Source organism: Corvus brachyrhynchos, unplaced genomic scaffold (genome assembly GCF_000691975.1).
Source record: "Corvus brachyrhynchos isolate BGI_N302 unplaced genomic scaffold, ASM69197v1 scaffold200, whole genome shotgun sequence".
NCBI lineage: Eukaryota > Metazoa > Chordata > Aves > Passeriformes > Corvidae > Corvus > Corvus brachyrhynchos.
In genome coordinates, this window is record NW_008236184.1 from 3,326,138 (window position 1) to 3,347,682 (window position 21,545).

General features: G+C 39.7%; 1 protein-coding gene and 1 long non-coding RNA gene across 3 annotated transcripts in view; one reads left to right on the forward strand and one right to left on the reverse strand.

Annotated features, from left to right (window-relative positions):
• Positions 1 to 19: 19 nt before the first annotated feature.
• ALDH1A2 (aldehyde dehydrogenase 1 family member A2) overlaps positions 20 to 21,545 on the forward strand; it is a 54,060-nt gene continuing 32,534 nt past the window's right edge. Inside the window, exon 1 of the mRNA XM_008637116.2 lies at positions 20 to 414. Coding sequence (XP_008635338.1) covers positions 298 to 414 — 117 coding nt within the window. The 5' untranslated portion in view covers positions 20 to 297. The remainder of the gene's footprint in view (positions 415 to 21,545) is intronic.
• LOC108447558 overlaps positions 1,180 to 21,545 on the reverse strand; it is a 134,520-nt gene continuing 114,154 nt past the window's right edge. For both annotated transcript variants that reach the window (XR_001863196.1, XR_001863195.1), the window contains exon 4: positions 1,180 to 2,278. This is a non-coding gene — a long non-coding RNA (uncharacterized LOC108447558). The remainder of the gene's footprint in view (positions 2,279 to 21,545) is intronic.

A 21,545-nucleotide genomic window follows, 5' to 3' on the forward strand; every position in this document is an offset into this window, starting at 1 on the left:
CCGCGGGGTGCCGGGACTCCCCGGGACGGGATGGGGCGCGGGGCCGGGGGGACCTGAGGAGGCTGCGCCGCAGTGAGCGGGGCTGCGCCGCTCTCGCCCTAGGTAGGATGGACCTGCCCCCCTGCCTCTGCCCCCATGTCCAATAAGAAGAGACCCGGCTTGACACCTGCCTATATACAGAGGAGGAGAGCAACATCTTCAGCGCTGGGCTTTGGAGGGGGGGGACCAACCCAAAACACAACACAGCATCAGGGCAGAGTGGGGGGCTCGGTGGTATTATAAAACCCCCCCAAGACTATGACTTCCAGTAAAATTGAGATGCCAGGGGAGGTGAAGGCAGATCCTGCAGCTCTGATGGCATCTCTGCATCTGCTGCCTTCTCCCACTCTCAACCTTGAAATCAAATACACCAAGGTAAGTTGTGTTCATTTGTTCTGGCAGAGAAATTCATGGTTTTCTCTCCAAATGAGAGATTTTGCTTAAAATCAGTTTCATTTTGCCCTACCCAACCTGAGTGTAGAGATTAAAAAAAAAAAAAAAAAAAAAGCAAAACTGCTAAAAGACTGCCTTGAATCTGTAATAAAAGAAACCGATTTTTAGCCCTGTAATCATCTGAAAAAACACGGGATAATAGAAAAGCAAATTCGATCTGCTGGGACTGGCTTTGCCACTTCTCTTTAAATGTACTGTTTTCTACTGAGCTGTTGGGGTTTATTTTCAGTGCAAAATCAGTAGTTCTCGAATATGTTTTAGTTGCTTTTTATGTACTTCAGAGAACATTACTGTACCTGTGTATCTCAATCAGAAAATAAAAATGTTTTCTTTCTTGAATTACCCTGTATGCCCAAGGGACTCTTTTACAATTCCTGGAGGACTCTTAATACTATCAGGTTGTTACAGCACTGGAACAGGTCTTTACTAACTTCCATGATTCTTGAATATACCCTTGAACAATATTGCAAGAGGGCATGTTTTCCCTACTGATCTTTAATTTTCATAAAGAGAGGGTTAAGAACAAACCCACTGGGTCAATGTAGAAAAAGCTGCTGGTTTTCTGGGGTGTCTTATGAGACTATATTGGTTTTGTCGATTAAAATGGGCATTAAGAACAGTCATTTGTTTGTAAATGCATTTTGCATTTTTAAATTCGTTTATATATTTTTATTCTTTGTATCTTCAGTATCTTTAAAGAATGTTTTAATTTCTGTTGGAGAGGTTTCAAATCTATTGCATAAACAGATTACAATGTGTCAGACTTTGTTTCTAATTACTAAGTAACTTAATAGGAAAATAAGCACATCAGCACTGGAAAAAGGTGATAACATTTTTATCTACTGGAAATACAACTTCAGGAGCTTTAATGCTGATAGGAGACTCATTTTGGCTGATGTACTGTAATTTTTCCTCTATATCATCACTTTAAAAGCTTTTCATCTTTTCTATTTTTTTTAGTGGGTGCCAAAACTAATTTGTCTTCTAATTTGTTACAGCAATTCCTTGTTCTAGAAGAATGTTTCAGAGGAAAGTCAACTATTTTAAATTTCATTACATTTTAGTGCAAACTGCAATATGCAAATTTTAAAATGCATATGGTTTCTTGCTCATAATTTCTTTTTAAATAGTTGAAATAAGTAAGGAATGCAGTTATTGGATGCTGTGTATTGCTACACCTCAGGAGCAATCATAGTGTGCAAATAGTATTTGGCATGAATTTTGTTCATTGCTGGTTTCAGTGTGAACTGTGCTTCAGGAGTGTTTGGTGGGAAATACTTGAGAGTAGTACCACAGCCAATTTGCATCATAAATGTACTTGCATTTGTCTGTTCTAAAACTGGAGAATTGGTTCTAAAAATCTTTGAGAAATACAGCAGTCATCAGCAATCATAGCTTTTTTTCTGTGAGAATGTATAGTGATCTTTAATAAATCAATACATAGTGCCATCATCTCAGATCTACGTTACACATTTTATACTAATGGAACAATTAAAAGAAAGTTATTTCACTTAAATATTAAGCCAAAAACAACGGCAATATGTTTCTTCTAAGCTTGAGTTTGAGATATCAGGTAACTCCTGGTTGCTTTTGAGAAAATTTTGGTTTAGGACAGGTACCAAATGTTTCACTTGGCATATCCCCTGTCTCTGTTTGTCTGTCTGTCTCGCTCTTTCCTCCTTTTTCTCTTTCTCTGCAGGAAATTCAAGTGATTTATAGATAATGGGAATCTTCAGCTTGGAGTTTTGTCTTGGGCAGGACTTTTATCCAGGATCCACTTTCCCACCTATTACAAAGAAAAACAATCAAAAATGAAATAATGGATTGTAACTTGATTCTTTCTTTTGGGGGAGTGGTCACTTCATGTCCTAAATGACAAACAACTTCCATAAACAATAAATAACATTAGACCAAAGCACTTTGGCAAGGAAAAAAAAGAAAACAACAACCCCAGACCCTGTAAAATCAGACATCTGTAAGCATTCCTAGCAGTCTCCCTCCTGCTTGTTAGCTGGGAATTTTTAATACACAACCAGGACACAGAATTCTTGAACTCTTTATTACAGCTGTCTATGAATGTAAAAACTTAAACATTTGGGAGTTAATTCTTTATGAAAATAGAGATATCTATGAACACTTAAACTTTGTGAAAAAATTTTAAATATATTTTGCCGATTAAATTCTATTTCTATAATTCTAAAGTTGGTAAATAGACAGGCTCTTTAGAACATCTTAAAATTCCAGGATTCTCTAAGTGACTTTTGTTAAAGATTTGAAACGTACTGGAAAAAAGAAAATTATTCATTAATCATTTAATAACTGCATTACCCTTGGGGTTGATATGAAAGCTCCTTCCACCTACATAGATAAAACAAATATCACCTGTGTAATTCTCATTTATTTGATTATTTAGCAGAATTATTGAAACTTGTGAAATATTACTCTGGTAAGTTTATTGAAATGAGCAGAAAACTGTATGTGAAGTCCTTCTGATCTGTCCACCTGACAGAAAGCCCAGAGGCAATGTAGGTTTGGATAGGTCAGAAAAAATATGATTTAGTGATGGAAATTACTCAATGCCATGGTTTTATGTAAGATGTGCAGCAGTAGCTATTGGGACTTCAGTATTGGAAATCAGCCTGTGCTGCTTTGAAAAAACAGTCATTAGAAATATTTTTCCCACTTTTTAATACCTTGGCACGGTCTGTGAAAAAGAAAGCATTGTAGATGTGTGTAATAAGAACTGGTGAGCAGGATGTGAACCAGACATGCAGGTGAGTGTTCAAGCACACATGGTTAAGTTTTTTTGTGTGGCTGGCAAGTTCTAGAACTGCTACATTCAGGGTTATCTCTCTTTTCACTGTGATGTCTCCTTAACTCTTTACTTTTTAACATTAACATTTGGGGAAGGATTGCATCTGCAGAATAGGACATCTTGGAATATTGCACGGAATTAGGTTGCTCCACAGCCCTGTGGCACAGCAAGCCCTCTTCAGGCTTGTCAGGAGCGTGCTGGCAGTTCTGCTCCATATGTAAGGGGGCACGTAGGTAGGAAGGGGATCCAGCCCTCCCCCTGGGAAGAAGTCACGCTTCTACAAAAGTCAACTTTGTGCCAGAAACTCTCCTAGAATGGGCTGTTCCAGAAATATCAGATGTGTGAGAGAAGCAGTAGCATGATGTCTGCTAAGGACATGTCATTAGCATGTTTAGTATAGGGAGCACAGCCCAGAGAACCTGACAGCTTTTGAGGGTGGTCAGAGGGTTCGCACTGTTACACTGATGCCTCTCTTTTTAGGTTTTACGAAACTCCATTTTCCCTTCTGAGACTGTTTCCCAAGTATCTGACAGTAGATATGGAATCAGCCCAGTGGATTAAGCGCTTTGCAGCATTTCCCTCCTGCTGTCTCCATTTGAGGGGCTAAAGGTGTTTCTGCAGGATGTGGCTGTCCTTCCTTTGTTATGGCATAATCACATCTGCTTTACAAAGTATTTTCTTTGTGGTTTTCGTAAGTCATGTTGACTCTTTAAAGGACAGCTTGGTACAGAACGAGGACCCCAGGACTCTGTCCTGTCACAGCTCTGTCACTATGTCAGGTAGCTGAGTGAATAAACATTCTCAGTTTGCATCATGTTGGGCACAGTAATCCAGATGGATGTTTTAGGTTTTGTTTGTTGCTTGCCAACTGGTTTAAGTCTGAGCAAGAGCTGAACAACTTTAGCATAAGGAAAAGCTGAAGAATTGTGGTTTTGAGAGCTTTTTATAAAGAGGTGCCCTAAAGGGATGAAGTTACAGCGCAGTGGCAGTGGGGAGGTACATGAAACATTTCTGTATTAACAGCCTATGATTTAGCTGACAACCATATCTTCTTTGTCCTGTGTAAAAGGGTTTGCCTCTACCCTTACACCACAGGCTAAAATCTGTCCAGTTTCTACACACAGGCCAGGTAAGCTACCCAGCACTGCAACAGAAAGTTATATAGAGGAGTTTGTGTGAAGTGTAGGCAAACTGCTTCTGGGTAGAAGCTAACAAATACATCTCAAATTGTCATATGATAAGCATCTGGGTTTGAAGTACTTTATTGCTAGGTTTCAGTATTTTCATTCCCATTGCACTTCCTTGGCATTACCTTTTTCATTAAAATTTCCAGCACGTGTTTTCCAGATAAAATTCTTGACTGACATTACGATAGGAGGCAGGAAATCTATTTTATTTAGATGAATATGCAGAATCTTTGTTATTTTTTGAACAGAAGACAAGCATTGGCAAAACTCAGGTAAGAGATGAATACACGTACTTTCCCATCTGTCTTTCCCTGAATTAGCTACTTTAGTGCCTTTTGAATTCATATCCACTGAGTGATGCTTGAAAAAAACAGCTTGGCTTTTGGGTCACCTAGGTGAGCACAGTCCTCTTGCAAAAGATATGGGGCACAGAAAATTAGAGATGTTTGCATGAAGAGTAGACAAATAGAACAGCTACTTTACTTCTACTTTGTGGAACACTTCAGCATCTGATGCTGACACTAGGGATTCCACTCTCTATCATCACATTTGATGTTTTAGTGTACATATTGTATGCAGATTTACTGTTGTTTAAATCTGCAGTTTGAATTCTCTACTAGTGTATTCATCGTGTTTAGTATTACAATCCATCAATTCAGATGGTGATTGCAAAATATTTATGCACTCCTTTCCAGTTAGCAGCCTGAATATGGGATTATTCTTTCCTCCCAAACTTTTATGGTCTTCTGCACAAACCCAATTTACCCAAGTTTTGCATGAGGGAACAAGAAACAAGCATAGCTGTACGTGTATCCAGTCCCTGCCTTTCCTTATTCCAGTACAGCCACTACAGCCATGAGCCTTAAAAACCCAGAAAACATTGGGCTGAACTAGCCCCAGCTAGAAAACTACAGCAGACTACTGTTTTACTGAGGGGTAACTATGGTAGCAGTGACCTCTCACTGTGCTGAATCTGCAGGGAGAGGCAGGATCTTTAGGGGAAAATGCACCCTGGTTTAATACATCAAGCTGTATAATAATATATTGCTGGCTCTGTCCAGTTGGTAGGATCAGATGATGTACTGAAAGACTTTATCATTGCTTTTCTCATTGCAAATAATGTTTAACATTTAAAGTATTCAAATGCAAAAGATCCATGTATTTATTTGCATACCAAAACCAGAAGGCTTGTAATAATCAGAGCACTTGCCTGAGTTGAAAGGCAGACAAATTCATACCCCTGCTCTGAAGCCAACAGAGCAGAAACTTTAATATGAATCCCTAATTTCTGATGGGGAATATGTCCAAATTTTGCCAACTTTGGCTGTCTTTGGAAATAATTTCATGTTATCTGCTGTTGGATAATTCACTTCTAAGTATTTATGAGGTCTCAGAGACATCAGCTTGATAGCCCAGTAGGCAGGACACTTATGAAGGAAAAGTAGTATTCAGGTTTTTGCTCCAAAAATAATCATGCTGTTGGACAGAGCAGAGAATAACACATGCTCTCACACTCTCACTCTTTCATTCTGACAAAAAAAAAGACAACCCCTCATTAATTCTCCATTTTAATTTGCCCTTCAGAAACATTTCCCACAGAAGTTCACCAATTCCAGTGCATTTCCATATTACATTTCTATCTTGTAGATCTGCGTTTTCTGATAAATCCCACAGTCCAAAAATTCTTGATGCAGTTTGTCCATCTCCCTGTCCATGCAAAATTGTTCTTGGCAGATCTTAATGGGTTCTGCCAGTTTGAAGTTATTCACTGCCATAAACTGCCTGGGAGGACCACCCCATGGAACCACTGGATCCAGTTGTCCTCCTTTCTTTACAGTGCAGATGAACAGTTCCCTTCAGTGAGCTGTTCATGGACATTGCAAACCAGTGGGAACAGATCAGCATCCAGAAGTTGTCTGAACCCTTCCTTCCAAGAGGCTTGGCTTTGTATTTCCTGCCTTTGGCAAATTTCATCTCCTTTGAGTTGCCCAAATGTCATTTCACTTCAGCCCCCATAATATTTTCTACAATACTCTGATTAGCCTGAACATTTTTATCTACAAACTCTGTACCTTACTATTAATGATCTGCAAAGGCAGGTGAGCCAAGATGTCGATTGCCAGTCACAGTAATGAAGGGGCACCTTGCTATTAACCTCTTTCCAGGGAGAATTACCCGTTTATTTCCAGTCTTTTTATCTTATCTCTTAACCACTTTTTAATCCACGGCAGGACTTTATCTTTCACCATATGGTTACTAACTTTCCTTAATAGCCTCTTGCTAAGGACTTTATCATCAAAAGCCTTTTTAAAGTCTAAATAAATTATATCCACTGATTCATCTCGGCTCCTCATTTGACTAACTATCTTCCAAGAAATCTCACACATTTACAGAGATAAATGACAAAAGATGAGCTCAGTGGTCCATATCATAAATTCTTTGTCAGGTCTTGCATAAAGTCATATTTCTTCTTTTACAGTTTTGTAGCTATCTTTTGTAAGGCTGGACTGTAACATTCATTATTTTTTGAAAATTCTTTAATTCTCCCCAATTCTAAAAAAAACCCCACAGCTTTTTACCTGTTTGGGTTTTTTTAGGAGTAGAACTCATTCCCTGAAACAAGTAACCAATATATGAAATCTAGTTCAGCTGAAAGAAATGACAGACAAAAACCACATTTAAACAAAGACAAGATCATTAGGAAGCTATGTGTAAATGTAATATAAGCACAGATGTGTAGAGGTTTAAAAAATCTTCAGAAAGTTGCAGTTCTATGCAGTTCTCTAGTGAGGAATCCTCAGACAAGGGCTGGCATCCCTACTTAAAGCACAGTAAGTGCATGAATAGCTGTGTGAAGATTTACTACTAAGTATTATGCAGAGAACGATAAAGTCTAAAAATTTATTGCCATCCAAGGGCTCAATCATTCATTACTGTTGTGTTTACTCAAATGAATTCCTGTTCAAAGTGTGTATTCCTATCTGGTTTTCTCCAAAACACAAGTTCCCTATTTCAGAATTTTTCAAAAAACATATTTCTATTCATCAGTCTTTTCTGTAAATAGTCATCTACCTTTGTGACATGAATGCAACACATCAATGCTAAGTCACATGGTGAACTAAGTTTTAGGAGCACTTCATTACTAAAAGTGTGATATGTGAAGCCACATCAAAGTGTTGCTGCAATAGCATTGCTGCAATAGTCTTCCAAATGACAGAAGAAAAAAAGGACCTAATCCTTGATTACTTGGAGTCAGTGCCTTTCACAGAGAGCCTAGTGAACAATATTTTTATCTATGACTTGAAACATAATGCATTCCAGCTTTGTTGGACTGAAGTGGGAAAATACTGCAGAGAACCATCCACATCACATTCTGTGACCCAAGTGAAAATGTTTAAGGTCAGCTCAATCTCAATTTGCCTCAGCTGGAGGCTAAAACACAAGGACCACACTGAGTACTAGGGTATATAGACCTTAATCTGTGAGGGATTCATAGGTAATGAAGACTTTGAATTGAACTCAAAATCTAAGGGGATGCTATGGGACAGCTGTGAGGGGCCTACAGCAGGCGGTGTGGTTACAGAAAGGATATGTTTGCTAATTTCCATGTGGATTTATACTATGCCCTAATTTAAAATAAGTGAGTTACAAAAAAATCCATTTGGAAAGTCATGAAGATACCAGAAGTGTTGCATGGTAAAACAGGCTGCAGCCCCTTTGCTGAACTTGGAAAGAGGATGCCAGGGGGGGACTGTCCTCTTACCATGCTCTGGTGGCAATGATTACATTAAATCTCTCAGGTTTTACTCAGAACCTATCAGAAAGTGCCTTTCCATACAGAAATTCCAAACACATGTATTTACACAGGTAAGGTCTTACCTCTAAAGTGAGACTGATTTATTTCCAAAGCAGAGCTCTTTATAGTTTTGGGTAAATATAGGTATTTTTAGACTGTCTTATAAAGGCTGATTTTATAGTCTTGTGAATAGGTCAGCATGCTTTAAATTTGGCCCCAAGTGATTAGAGCTGGTTAGAACCTCAGGTGTACATTTCATCTGAAATAGATCTCTCCAGCTGGAAGATTCTGCCAGGTGTGTGCTGTGGCATTGTTTTCCTATGCTTCAGTGGGAAAAACCACCACTTCATACATCATCATCATCCTCCTCATCACCCCACCATCACCCTGGTACACTCTTAGTGGCTTTTAAGCAATTCCTGATGCCTTAGCTTTTGAAAACTGGAAGAACTGAGATGCATTAGCATTCAGGATTTCTTTTTATTTCAGGAACTTTATTTCAACTCCTTGTGGCACAATTGGGAGTGAAGCACTGGGCCTATCCTGGGCACAGCCCTTAAATGATTTTTGGTATACTACTGCGGTTAGATTTTTAGTAAACATGATTCCCCAGAACAATTATTTTATCTATCCTTTTCTAGTGTTCCAACTAGTGGCTCTGCTTTTCTAATTTTTGACCAGAAATATAATCTACTTTGGAATAGCCAAATAAGGATCTCCCCAAAATGAGCAGCCACCTCTGGAACTATTTTCAGTGTCCCTTCCATAGCCAGGTTGTTTTCAGAATCCAGTGACTCTCCCACAGCCCATATCTGCTTATTTACTTAATTTAGGCTTCTCTTGGCTGTTTTATTTGTGTTACCTTTTTGGTAATTGTCTTCAAAATATTCAGTATATTTAGTATAAATTTTTTTTGTGTGTTTACAGTCTCTGTGTTTTCCAGCCTTCTTTTCCTCTCATATCTTCTTTCTTTGCCACCCCATTTATTTTCTTGCTTGTGCTTCCCGTTTTTAGCCTTGGGAATGCAAATCATCTTTGACTCTTTCACATTCTTAAGCCTCCATGCTGATTCTATGGATTTTAATTTCCGAGCTTCAAGCAGGGAGTTTCTAAGTTACTTCCTCTTTAAAAAAAATCTGCTTCTTGAAGTTTAGTATCCCAGAGAGTAGGGCTTCTTCATGTGTTTCTCTCCTGCAATGAAGCTGGAATTATTTACATGGTAACCATTTCTCAGGGGTTCAGACACAATTTTTAGTCCTTGACAGGACTATGTCAAATGTTGTTTACATTAGGATACAGAAAAGTCTGTTCTCTACACACTATTTCAGTGCAGCTCTCACTGAACTAATACGGAGTTATTTTGGCACCAGCCTTACTGCCTTCATACTCTTTTTCCTCTTTGATACCGCTTCAGTGTCACTTCAGTTGCTCTTATTTAGAAGTTGGTACCTCACTCCTGCTATTATCCTTCACGATCTACACTGCTTCTATATCTGTGGGTCTGCATTTTGTGTTATTCTTCTCCTCCAAGCAGTGCCCACGCAATGCGTTGCACACAGAGCTGCTCTCCACTCTGCAGCCCGACTTGTCCTCCCTACACAGCTTACACATAAAAAGTGTGGTATGCCTCTGATAATTCTCATCCCCTTATGCTCAAAAAATGCTCGTTTTTTTCCCCTCCATGATACAGTCCAGATCACCCATTTTCACACTCAGCTTTCTTAGGCTGGTTTATAGGCACTTGTGCTTTTCTTTCCCACCTATAAGATGACCTAGATGAAAATTGTGATCTAGTTAGTTGAAAAACCCTGTAGTCTTTTCAGCTCAATCGCAAAAGCACTTCCCATGACACTGCACCTCACTTTTATTTACCACTCTGCTAGTGTAAAATGTCCTTAAAATAGAATTTAATTTTAAACTGGGTTTAATACTTCTTTATATTGTCAAATTGATTTTAGAATTTATGTAACTGACAGGTGGATATATAGATTTCTTTTTATTTTAAGGAACACTTCATTTTGTTGTCTGAAACATATTTGGAGTATATTTTAAACATTCTTTGCACCCAGACATAAAAGCAGTGTCCCGATTCCACTGGATATTTTCAAAGCTTACCATAACATACGCATTTTACATTTGCTTATGTTTCTTTTCAGCTGTAACAGAAATAGTTTTATTCTTGAGTTGTTCAAAACTAGTAAGAAATTACCACCTTCCTTCCAAATCAAGGGACTTACTTTATTTTTTCCAGTTGCTTCAGTTGTGACACGCTGTTGCAGCACTCCTGTATGGAATGGCCTGCATGGACCTTGAGAAACAAGCACAGTTGTTTTTCAGGACATATTGCTAAGCCTTTACCCCCTTTTCCATCAGTGCTTGATGTTTTGTTTGTCTTCCTCTTTTTGTCCTTATCACACTTTCTTTACCACAGCTACTTAACGGCCTCTTCTCTTTTGTGATGTTTACTGGATGCTGTTTTCCTGAAAGGTGTGAATCAAGCTCTGCTTTTTCACAATCCATTTGAAATTGTGATATAAGACTAACACTAAATGTGCTATAGCTATGCTGATGAGGGCCTAGGAGTCTTGGTGGTCCAACCCTTTGATAGTGATTTTAAAATCCATTTGTTACATTACTAAAGATGTTTTTAGCTGGCATCACTCAACTGCAAGTGTTAATATTCTGCTCCATCACATCCTTCAGAAGGCATTAATTGATTCAGCCTCACTGTAAAACTGTGACAAGGTTCCTTCACAGATGGGGGAGTTTAAATTTGTGGGAGTGTAACTATGACTAACTCAGACAGTAGGTCAGTGTCAGAGGCAGGATCTCTTGCTAAACCAGCCAGACTACAAGGAGATCAAGCCTCTATTTTTGTACATGGTATTCTGGGAAATGGCAATACAGATGAATTTCAGAGCCAATGTTTACCTGTGGATGCATGTCTGCATTTCTGTATGTTATTAATTGCATGCTTCTCTGTGTGCTCACCTATACATGCACACATGGTATAGATGAAAAGACCCCTTTCTTTGTGCTCTTTGCTCTCTTTCTGTGTCACTTTATGAGAAGTTCTCTCTGTTGTTGTTCCTGTGAGCATTGTAAGGGAGGCAGTGCCCTCCTTACTGCAAGATCTGCATAATGAGTTCAGATGAAGCTGGAGTTGGTGATGTTGCTCCCTTCCATACTTCTCTTTAGGAGGAGGTATACTCCATAAATGCAAAGCAGTGACAGTACTGGAACTCCAGTTCTGGGATTGCTTCTATTCACATCTCAAAGGTTTTGTTTTAGTAAGGCACTCCGGCATGGAGGGAGAAGGAAGGCCCTTCTATTTAGATGCCAAGCAGAAGCCCAGTGCAGAACATGCTCACTGACTGGTGCAGCACAGCTCTTCCTCCCTGCAGCCAAGACAATTGCTTTTAATGTTTGGATTCTGCATAAAACACAAATGTGTTCATGCTCTTGCTCTCTGTCTCAGTTAATTTCTTTCCTTGAGGAAGCAACAGGACAAATCCTTTGATAATTTATTTCCTGGTTAGAAGCCTTTACCTGCTTTCCCGGAGTGGTTCCTATGACTGGGAACCTTTGTAGTCAGCTCCTCCAGCTGTTTGCCTAAATGGTCTTTGGGGAGACTAAAAGCAGTGAACCAGCAATAGCAACATTTGATTTCAGCCGGGTCCCATGGGAATTTAGTTATTACTCACTGGATTGGATTGGCAACATACCTTATACCAGGTACCTGCCAAAGGTTGCATTGCCATGAACCTTCACAAACAGCTGTCACTGGTGTGTTCCTTGCAGAAGGGGGTGACACGTTTGCTGTAATTAATACTGGCCTCCATACCTTTACATACCAATAGTACTTGCAATGTCTGGGTGAAAAATTTCTCAGATTAAAGTCTTGATAGTGATTTTAGCCATTTAGCGATCATGTGTCATTGTGTTCACTACAGGCATAAATCCTGTCATGTAAACAGCAGGGAAACATATTCTGGCATCATTACAAGGCACTCCAGCAGAGAAAAATGGAGTTTGGTTAGAAAGGGGAAAAGAAACATGAATTTTAAAGGAAATGGGGAGAGGGGGATCTTGGGACTGTATGTATGAATATTCAAGTTTTTTAAGGAAGGCTCTTTATTGACAAGACTTACAGCACACCTTGCTCATTTAAGGAAAGCTCAGTATAACCAGGTTTTGGGTTTGCCCTAGTCCATGTTTTTAATACTGCATGTTTGGCAAAAGTTTAGGGTCATGTTTTTCATTTACATATGCAAAGTTACTAGTCTGTTTCTATTTAAAGGTAAATAGAAGAGCTCATTTTTCATGCAGGGCTTCATCTCTATACAGAATAGCTTGCCGGTCATATATATAAAAATGTTAAATTCTATCAATCATTGGCATAATTTTGGTATATCCTCAAGTGTTCTATTTGACTGAGACTGTAATCAGCTCTTGCAAGAACACTCCACATCCAATTTTAGCCTTAACATCACAGTGTACTTTGAGGTGTAAATCTGTCAGGTATGCAAGCACAGCAGGATACTTTGACAGTTTAAACCCAGTTCTCCCCTATCAACCTTATGAATAATAAAAAGCAGAATGGCCTATTCCAGTTTTGTATATGTAAAGGCAATGACTTAATCAACAGAAAGAACTGGAGGATAAATCAGAGCTGAACTCAGAGGAAAGGGAGTCTAACAGTTTCTTCTCTCCAGAAGAATATTCTAAACTAAATAAATCAGTATTTTTCCATGACTTTTTATTGAAAATAATTTCCAGCTTGAGAGATTTCATTGCAGCATTGAATGAGAGATGTTGGGTTCCTCTGCATCTTCTTGAAGAGCAAAAAAGAATTTATAAATCAGACTTCTGGGAATTGTTATCTCACAGCTTCTTCTAACAAACACAACAATTTGTTTTAAAGGCTTTCACCAAAGATGTCATAAGTGGTAATCCCTATGTTGTAAGTGGGTACTTAATGTGATTTAACTTAATGCTGATGATGCAAAGCTATTCTCCCCCAAAGCCCATTAAGAACATCCAATTTTCTGGTAGACTAACACTCCTGCTTACTATCGTAGAGATAAGTGACTGTTTAGCCAGGACAATAAGGAATACTTTCAAACCAAGGCTGCAAAACTGAGTGGCCACAAAACTGTTCTTTGTGAAAGTTCAGATTTTGAATGTAAATGTCGCAAGCTGAGTTTTTTCTTTTTTAGGAGTAGTTTGAATTTCTGTATGTAGAGACAGACAGGCACTTTGCATCATCTTAATGGGTATACTGGTGAATATCATTATTTATGAAATCATTAGCCATGGTCTAGTAAGAAAAAGGCCAGTGCAAGCCATTTGTGTAAATTAAGTAAAGAAACTGATAAATAATAAGTTTTATTTCATGTCTCTTTAAAGTGCAGATAATTCTAACAGTTTATCCAAGACAAAGCTTCTCACACCACATGCTTTTTGTGGATTCTGTACATGCAGAATGGCACAAAAGGAAATGTCTCTGGAATCATTAACAAACCATGCTAACAGTAATATTTGAAAAGCTTCAGGATGCAAAGTAGAAGCGAAGGCAAACTTTTCAGGAGCTTAAGGCTGCTCACTTGGGTCTAATATAGACTTAGCACTTTGCAGGTCAGTGGCTCTGCTATTTGTCTCTGACCTAACAGATCTGGAGTTCTTCACATCAAAACCAAGTCTTGCTGAGCTGAGATCAAACGTGTTAAGGTAAGGATCTTGCCAGTGATTTATCGTGCCAGGGAGGGTGATCAGGCCATAAGGGGCCACTGCAAATGAAGCTGACATTCCAGCAATTTCTCATGTGTAGTTATAAGGTAATTTTCTCAGGCAGAGCTTTTAAGTCAAAATAAATTTGCTCATTGTATTTTTCTATGTTGACTATAATGTCTGAAATCCTAGGAGGAATATTTATTTATGCAGCACAGCTAATTTCTAAGTAAGAACTTGCTCTTGGTGATGAACATTTAAAATGGCAGTTACCTACAAGGGAGATTAAGTCCTTCCAAGTGGCAGAGCATGTTTCCCATGTACAGATAAAAAGCTCACACTGTTTTCTGTCACACATAAGGAGCACACAGGACTTGCAATGCACAAACAATGCAAAAAACAGCAGAACTACACAGAGTAATATGAGTCTTGTTTGTACAAACCCCTCCTCATTCCCACCATTTCAAATGAGTGCTTGTGGAAGGGTTTCCAGGATCAAGTTCTTAATAGCCACAACTTCATTAAAGCCCAGTGACAGCCCAATAATTGATTCTGTAAACAAATACTCCCTCCTCTCCACTCTTGATGTAGTGAATTTTAAAAAATCTTTCATTATTTCATTTTTTAAGGTGCAATAAGTGACATCAAGGATCATACTCCATAAAAACCACTGCCATCCTTACCCAACTCATCCACTGATGGCTTGTCTTTGCTATTAGTGAAAATGGAGAGAATACTTAATTTTTTAGTCATCCTGGTTTCACAAGCAATGTTTTCTGATGCAGTTAGAGAATGAATGCTCTTCTCCAGCAATTAAACAGTCCCGCTGATGAAAGGATAAGTAAAGCTTTGGAGCTTAGTTTCTTAGGAATACATGAAATATTACCTATGTTATTGCTCCTGTATTGTTCTACTAACAGCAGATAAATTCTTCATTAACTGAAAAAAGTAAAAATTACTTTAAGGAAAGCCTTTTATGTGCTGCAAGCAAAGTTTCTTCCCACAGGTTTAATAAGGCAGCCAGAAGGAGTAAAATGTTTGTGGTGGGCATAGTTCAACAGACAATATAATCTGAAGTTTCTTCTCTTTAGATTAATTTTCTTGAACAACCAGGCGCAAAATAATCCCTTTAATGAGACTGAATTGAAATAACGGATGCTGTATCAGCATGTGGCACAGTGAGAAACTAAAATAGGAAAGGGTATCATCACAGTTTGGCAGCCAGGGTTTTGTGCAGGAAATACTTGGGGGGAGGAGGAAAGTAAGCACGCTACTGCATGTTGTTAAGACTTATTTAATCTTCTTAACTAATTACTCACACTTCCTAATTCAAAATCATACAAACAAAAATGTTTAGATAAGCTGGGAGTTTTTTCAAATGTGTGCCCCCTACAGCTTAGAAAACAAACATGACAGGTTTCCCCTGTCTGATGTGCTGCCATTTGCAGAAGAACAGTCCCAACTCCCAGAAAGACAGAAGACTAATTAAGACAGGAAGACAGGCAGGTCAAACATTTGGTGTGAGAGATGTGGGACATAGGGGAGAAAAAATCATGTTACATTCCACTTTCACAGCAGACTGATGGGAGGCTTCAAGCCCTTCCTCCGATTCCATTTGCTGCTCAGAGACCCTGGATTCCTCTGGTTTCTCCTCCCATCACACCCCTTTCCTAGCATACCATTCCCTAAACCTATTCTATCTGTGAGCTGGCTCAGTGGGGGACTTGCCCTATCTGGCTTTAAGCACCTGAACAAAACATCCAGGTGAGCAGAACAGGGCAGCAGCCCCTGCAGACAGGTCCTGCTTTGCCCTCTTCTCCCACCTCTCTGGGAGTGAAAAGGGACCGAGCTCCTGCCACCATTAGGGCTCAATCATGAGAATCCTCCTCCAGGTCATGTCGGCAACACTGAAGCCTGACTTCATTTACACAGGCTGACATGTCGCTGAACCTTGATGTATTCACCTCTTTTAAATACCTGGCTTCTGATCCAAAGTCCACTTGTATGAAGTTCTGGCTTTGATTTTGGTAGAGTTGACTCAGGCCTTGCTATTTGGGATTTACCAGAGAAGGTACCCTGGTCTGCTCATCAGACACCTGCCCTTGGCACAGGACTGGGCTTGCACAAGCATAATTGTACCAGAGCTGACCACACTGCTGCACTGACAGCAAAACCAGAGCAGCCCCACTCACTTCTTGGGCATTTTATTTCCGATCCCACTTTTTTGATCCTCTGTATGTTGTAGTATGTTTGTAAAGGTTTAAAATTCTCCAACCCTCTCAGTACACTCACAAGTTTGGGCTCTTGAGTGAAATTTCAAGCTCGAGTTTATGAAGGAAAGCCCCATTTATGGTACACCACATCCAAAAGCCATGACATTATCCTTCAGGCTCTGAGGTCCAAATGAGATTTTAGAAAAGAACAAGCACCCCACAACACACAGAGCTTTAAAACAGAGCTCTTTTTCCTTTCCAATTTTTTTTTTTTAAACGGTGTGGGGGGTGTGAGTAAGGAGAGAGGAGGACAACCCAGCAGCCAAAGAGGAAAAAGAAAAATCAACATATTCTGGTTTTGTTTGGCTTTTCAGATCTTACAGACTCTAGAGCATGTGTCAAGTTTCCAGTGAAACAGCTTTGTTTCCTGATACAAACATCCCTCTGGAGGCTGTTGCCACTGATTCTTTTTCCTCAGCTGGGGCCTGATTCAGCTCCCACTGAAACCAGCTGGATTTTTCCTTTTGTTGTACTCTGGACCTCTTGTAGCTGAAAACCAGCTATGCCCACAGAAGCTTGCTTGCCAGAATTAAATTTGGTGCAAAGTTGTTCCTGTACAGTTCCTCCACAGCTGAAAGGCATCTCACTAAAGAACCCAAATCTGGGCAATTTCTGAGGATGATTTTGCTCTGGGGTCATTAACGACATGAGAACCACCTGTGCGTGGGTGCTGGTCCAGCCAGGCTGCCTTGGCTCGTGCAGGGGGATCCACTGAAAGCACTGCAACCACTGGCACTGCCCATTCATGGCTCAGAAGCAGGATTCTGCACTGACAGTGCTTGGGGAGGTTGGCCTTGAAGCCCATTACTCACCTTTTGTGAACTGCCAGCAAGAAGCAGTGACTCTTGCTGGTCACCTGAACAATCCTCTTAAAAATAAAATAAAATGGCACCGTTGATCTATCACCGGTCATTCAGCCATCGGACTGCTGGCATTGGCTTTTGCTTTCCCTAGTGCCTTCTTCTAAATCAGGTTTTCACTGATTCCATAGCCAGCTGTTGGCTTCTAGTCACTCCCAGGAGTGCCTCACAACACACTCTAGAATGTGAGAGATCTGCTGTATCAAGACAGCCATAAAAGTGAAGGAAAACAAGGCTTGTGAAAATAAACAAGCTGCACCTCTGATTGGCAATCCCACCTAGTTCATTCCCTTACAATCGTACTAATCATTAGGACTCTTGCAATGTTTCCCAAGGAGAGGAAATGAAGTTTCTGAGATGGGAAAGGATATGAAATTTCCTGACCAGACTGAGGCACAGGTGCCTGGTATCTGGGATGTTATGCAGTATTTACCAAGGGAAATGCTGCTGCTGGATTTTTTGCATGCCTCTAAAATTGTTGTCCATCCCCCCTTGAAAAAGAAGTGCCATTATGCATTTCATAATGCCTCCAGCTCTGAGAAGATGCTGAGGGCCAAGCAGCTGTGATTCTCTTATAAAGTACTTTGGCATCTGATGCCCCCTCCCCCATCCCTGCAGATTTAGTGTCAAAAGCTCTCTAAGGAAAAAGCCACATATGAAAAAAACATCTTTGATGGAATGAACTATAACCAGCTACTAAATCAATTGAGTTAGGAAATTCCCATTCCTTCCTCCATTCATCCAGAACCAAATCTCCTGTGGGAAGCCATTATTATTTGGATGTTAAAATCCTCTTCCTGTACCAAAAAACATTTCTGGAGCTGCAACAGCACAAAAACCTTGTTTATTAAATCCATGGGAAAATAATTCCACCTCCAAAGAGCTGAATGCTAGGCCACTGTCTGCCCACTGCCTGAAGTTCTTAGTGAAACAGCTGGGGAGCCTGAAGGAAATGTCTGATGACATCATCACTAAGCAATATCAAATTAAGAATGTAGATCATCATTTCACTCACACATCATTTGAGAACATTTTCAAGAAAGGAAATGAAAAGTTACATTGTTGCCACCTGTGTTGATTACTCTTATGAATTAAGAGAGCCCAAATTACTTTTTTTTCCCCTATATGTTTTAAGGAAAGACAATATAAAAAAAGAGGCAGTGAGCATGCAGGAATCCCCAGTGAATGTAAAAATCAGTTCCATTTCCCAAATCCAGGGCTAGCCCCTGGCTTAACAGGAGAGAGAATTTGTAGTGCCATGAAACCAAAATTCCTTCAACTAAGAGCTGCAAAAGAGGTATTAGTTCTGTGCTGTATCTTAATTAATTATATTTATACACACACTCATAAAGATAGTTGTTTAGTACTTCCTTGGTGGTACATAGTAACAAAAACACAAAACACATTTTCTCCCTGGTCTAAATTTTGCTACTACTGCACTGAAGATTAGAATGTCCAGCCTGGCTTTGTATACATCCCTTCTTCTTTGAATACTTATCACTCCAATTACCTGCATGGTTTGAAATGAACATTAAATTGCTAATTATTACTAAGCCAGCTGGGACAGATGGCTACTGAAACAAGAGATTGTAGTTGTTTTATTTGCAAAGCTAAATTTGCTTTGTGTCATGCTAAAAACGTTTACTCTTGGCTTGATTTCAAAACTGATGAGCATCCAAAATGCTATTGAACTCAGTGTGCAATGCTTGTGAAATGCAGGTCTTGTGCAAAATGCAATGTATGATTTTCTTCCAACTACATGTCAGCAGTCTCAAAGTAACTTGGAATTTTTACATTGTAACTTTGGAGTTTACTTTTCCTTTGTATACTTGTTGGTATGATGTGGTATCTTCAAGGCTCTGAACAGTCACTTGACCTGTAGGATGAGTCAGATTGCTTTCTTGATCAGCGCTGTGGAACTCTGTCAGCAGAGGATATATATAATTAACCACAGGCAGGATTTGAACCTAGTGAAGACATGGTGGGACCATTATCTTGCAAAGTTCTAGCAAAAGATCTATGAGATCACGTGTATGTGAACAAGAGGTTATTGTCAGTACCAGGAGGGCTGTTCTTTTTAGGAAAATCCATGCCCTTTCCATCTTTCCTTTGGAAAGGAAAAGAAATTGGCCAGAGAGCTATGTGATGAGATCTCATGAGAATGATGCCACTCCCAGGGGCATCATGTTCACAGGGGCAACTAGGAACTTCCCCCAGGCCTGTCACATTGCACTGTTTGGAACGGCCCCTCCCATCCCCCCCAACTTCACGTACCCCAGCACCTGCACTCCCAGCTCCCCAGCACCCCCAGCTCTCCTTCTGCCCTGCTCTGCTGGCCCCTTTGGCGTCACTGGGGAACAAAGTTACTTGGTTTCCTCCTTAGCCCACTGCACACCAACTGCAGCCAGACTCTTCACTTACAGCAGGCGTTGTGTGCTTTGCCTTTGGGTTTGTTCTTGGCTAAACCACTGCACTGACAGGGACACCTCAGTACAGCAGCAAAGTTTGCCTTTTATCTTCTTGCTCTGACGTGACTGCCATTACTGGCTCTGCTGAGAGTAAATGGCAAACAAAATGTTTGTGTATTCCAAGATTTTTCAAGTGCTCCCTTCTTCCCTTTGCCTTTTGGCACAACGCTATTGATAGCACCCAACAGGCCAGATTATTTAACTACCACAATACCACATAGCAAATGCATGACACACTATAGACTTTTTCTTCTCCCTGCTGCATATCACAAAGGTAACACCAGGACTCAAACAAAAATAAATTACCTCAGTAACTCCTGGAAAACTCAAGTGGTTAATCAGTTACCTTTTATTTACATATATATGCTTAATGCTGAATTAAGTTGTAAAAACCAAAGGCTGATTTATAGCCCCAGTCAGCCTTAATTAACATTGATTCCAGGGGAATAGTAAATGTGAATAGCCTTCACAATTGAGGTTGAACAATGAACTCACTGGGTGTTGTCCAATTTGTAGCATGATTTACATGGAAGCAAGCCCTTCTTTTTCTAGGGTTACCCCTTTTTTATCTGGTGTTTAGGATGGGTTATATATAATCCATAGATAGGAACATTTGCTGTCAAATATTCTCCCTGATTTAGAGTTAGCCTTTACCATGGTCACTATAAATAAGGGAGAAAAAAAACCCAATTTGAGGCTTTGCAGGGATTCCTTGTTCTTGCAATGTGTCATCACTTCTCCATTTCATGGCATTTTTACGAAGTGGCCATAATGAAAGTCAGATTAAATGTACAGGATATATACGTTTAATCAACAGCCATTGGAGTCAGTAGTGCTGGAAGAGTTATAAAAGCCCCTGTGAATGCAAATTTATTGCAAAAGAATCTGCGTCTCAGTGGTAGGAATATCTGCTGAATGGTACTACCTGACACAGAACACCTAAAACTTTCAAAAGTGAATTATTTAAGTGTAAGGTTTTGCTAGTAAAGCCGCCAGCTGCTGGATTTCAAGACTTGAAACTGTTCCAAAACATGGGACTAGGTACTTTATTTGTGCACTAGAGTAAATACTCTGAATTTACTGCCAATTTAAATGTGCTCAGTTTACAGTAATGAGCTTGTATAGGCAATACCTTGTTTATAGAAAGTGGAACAGGAAGAAACTAACATTAACCATTAACAGTAGCAATTTCTCTTGCTTTCAGCTCTAACTTATGCCAAATAGATCCTTTCCATGTCCTATCTGAAATATTTACTATTACTTTTCTTTTTCTAAATCTGTGGGATAAATGGAGCATTCAATAAAATCATACAGCTTTTCCTTCCAGTCAGCTTGAATTGCAGCACTCTTTTGTAATTCCAAGGCTCTATTTCTCATTCCCATTGTGAAATGCATTTCAAGAACAAATATATGTCCTGTGTACTAGCAAACCTGATGAAAGGTGTTAATCCCAGCAGAATGGAGTTAACATTTTTTAATCTATTTTAAAAAGATCAGACCACTTCTCTAAGGGAAGTGTATTGAATTGTGGCTGCCACGATTTCTCAGGTTCTTGTACTCAACCAAACTGCTTTATTCTTTCAATGCAGCTCACACAAGAAGCCCATGTGTTTATGTACATCCTGTCACCTTAAACAAACATGCTTACATCTTCTCTGGCCATCTGCTCCTGAAGCTGGAAGTTTTTCTCCCTTCCCCTCCCTCCTCAGCACCCTCAACACACACACGCTGGGTGCAGAGTTAACTCTGAGAAAACTCAGTGGAAAGCACCAAATAAATTCCTTCTTCCACACAGGCCACAGACCTCAGTGTTTCTTTGCTTCACTTACAGTCTGAAAGTGACAATGATGCACCAGAGGATTTTGGCTTATGGTACTAGTCACTAGAGATCATACTGGTGATTCTTTCACTCTCTCATTTTGGG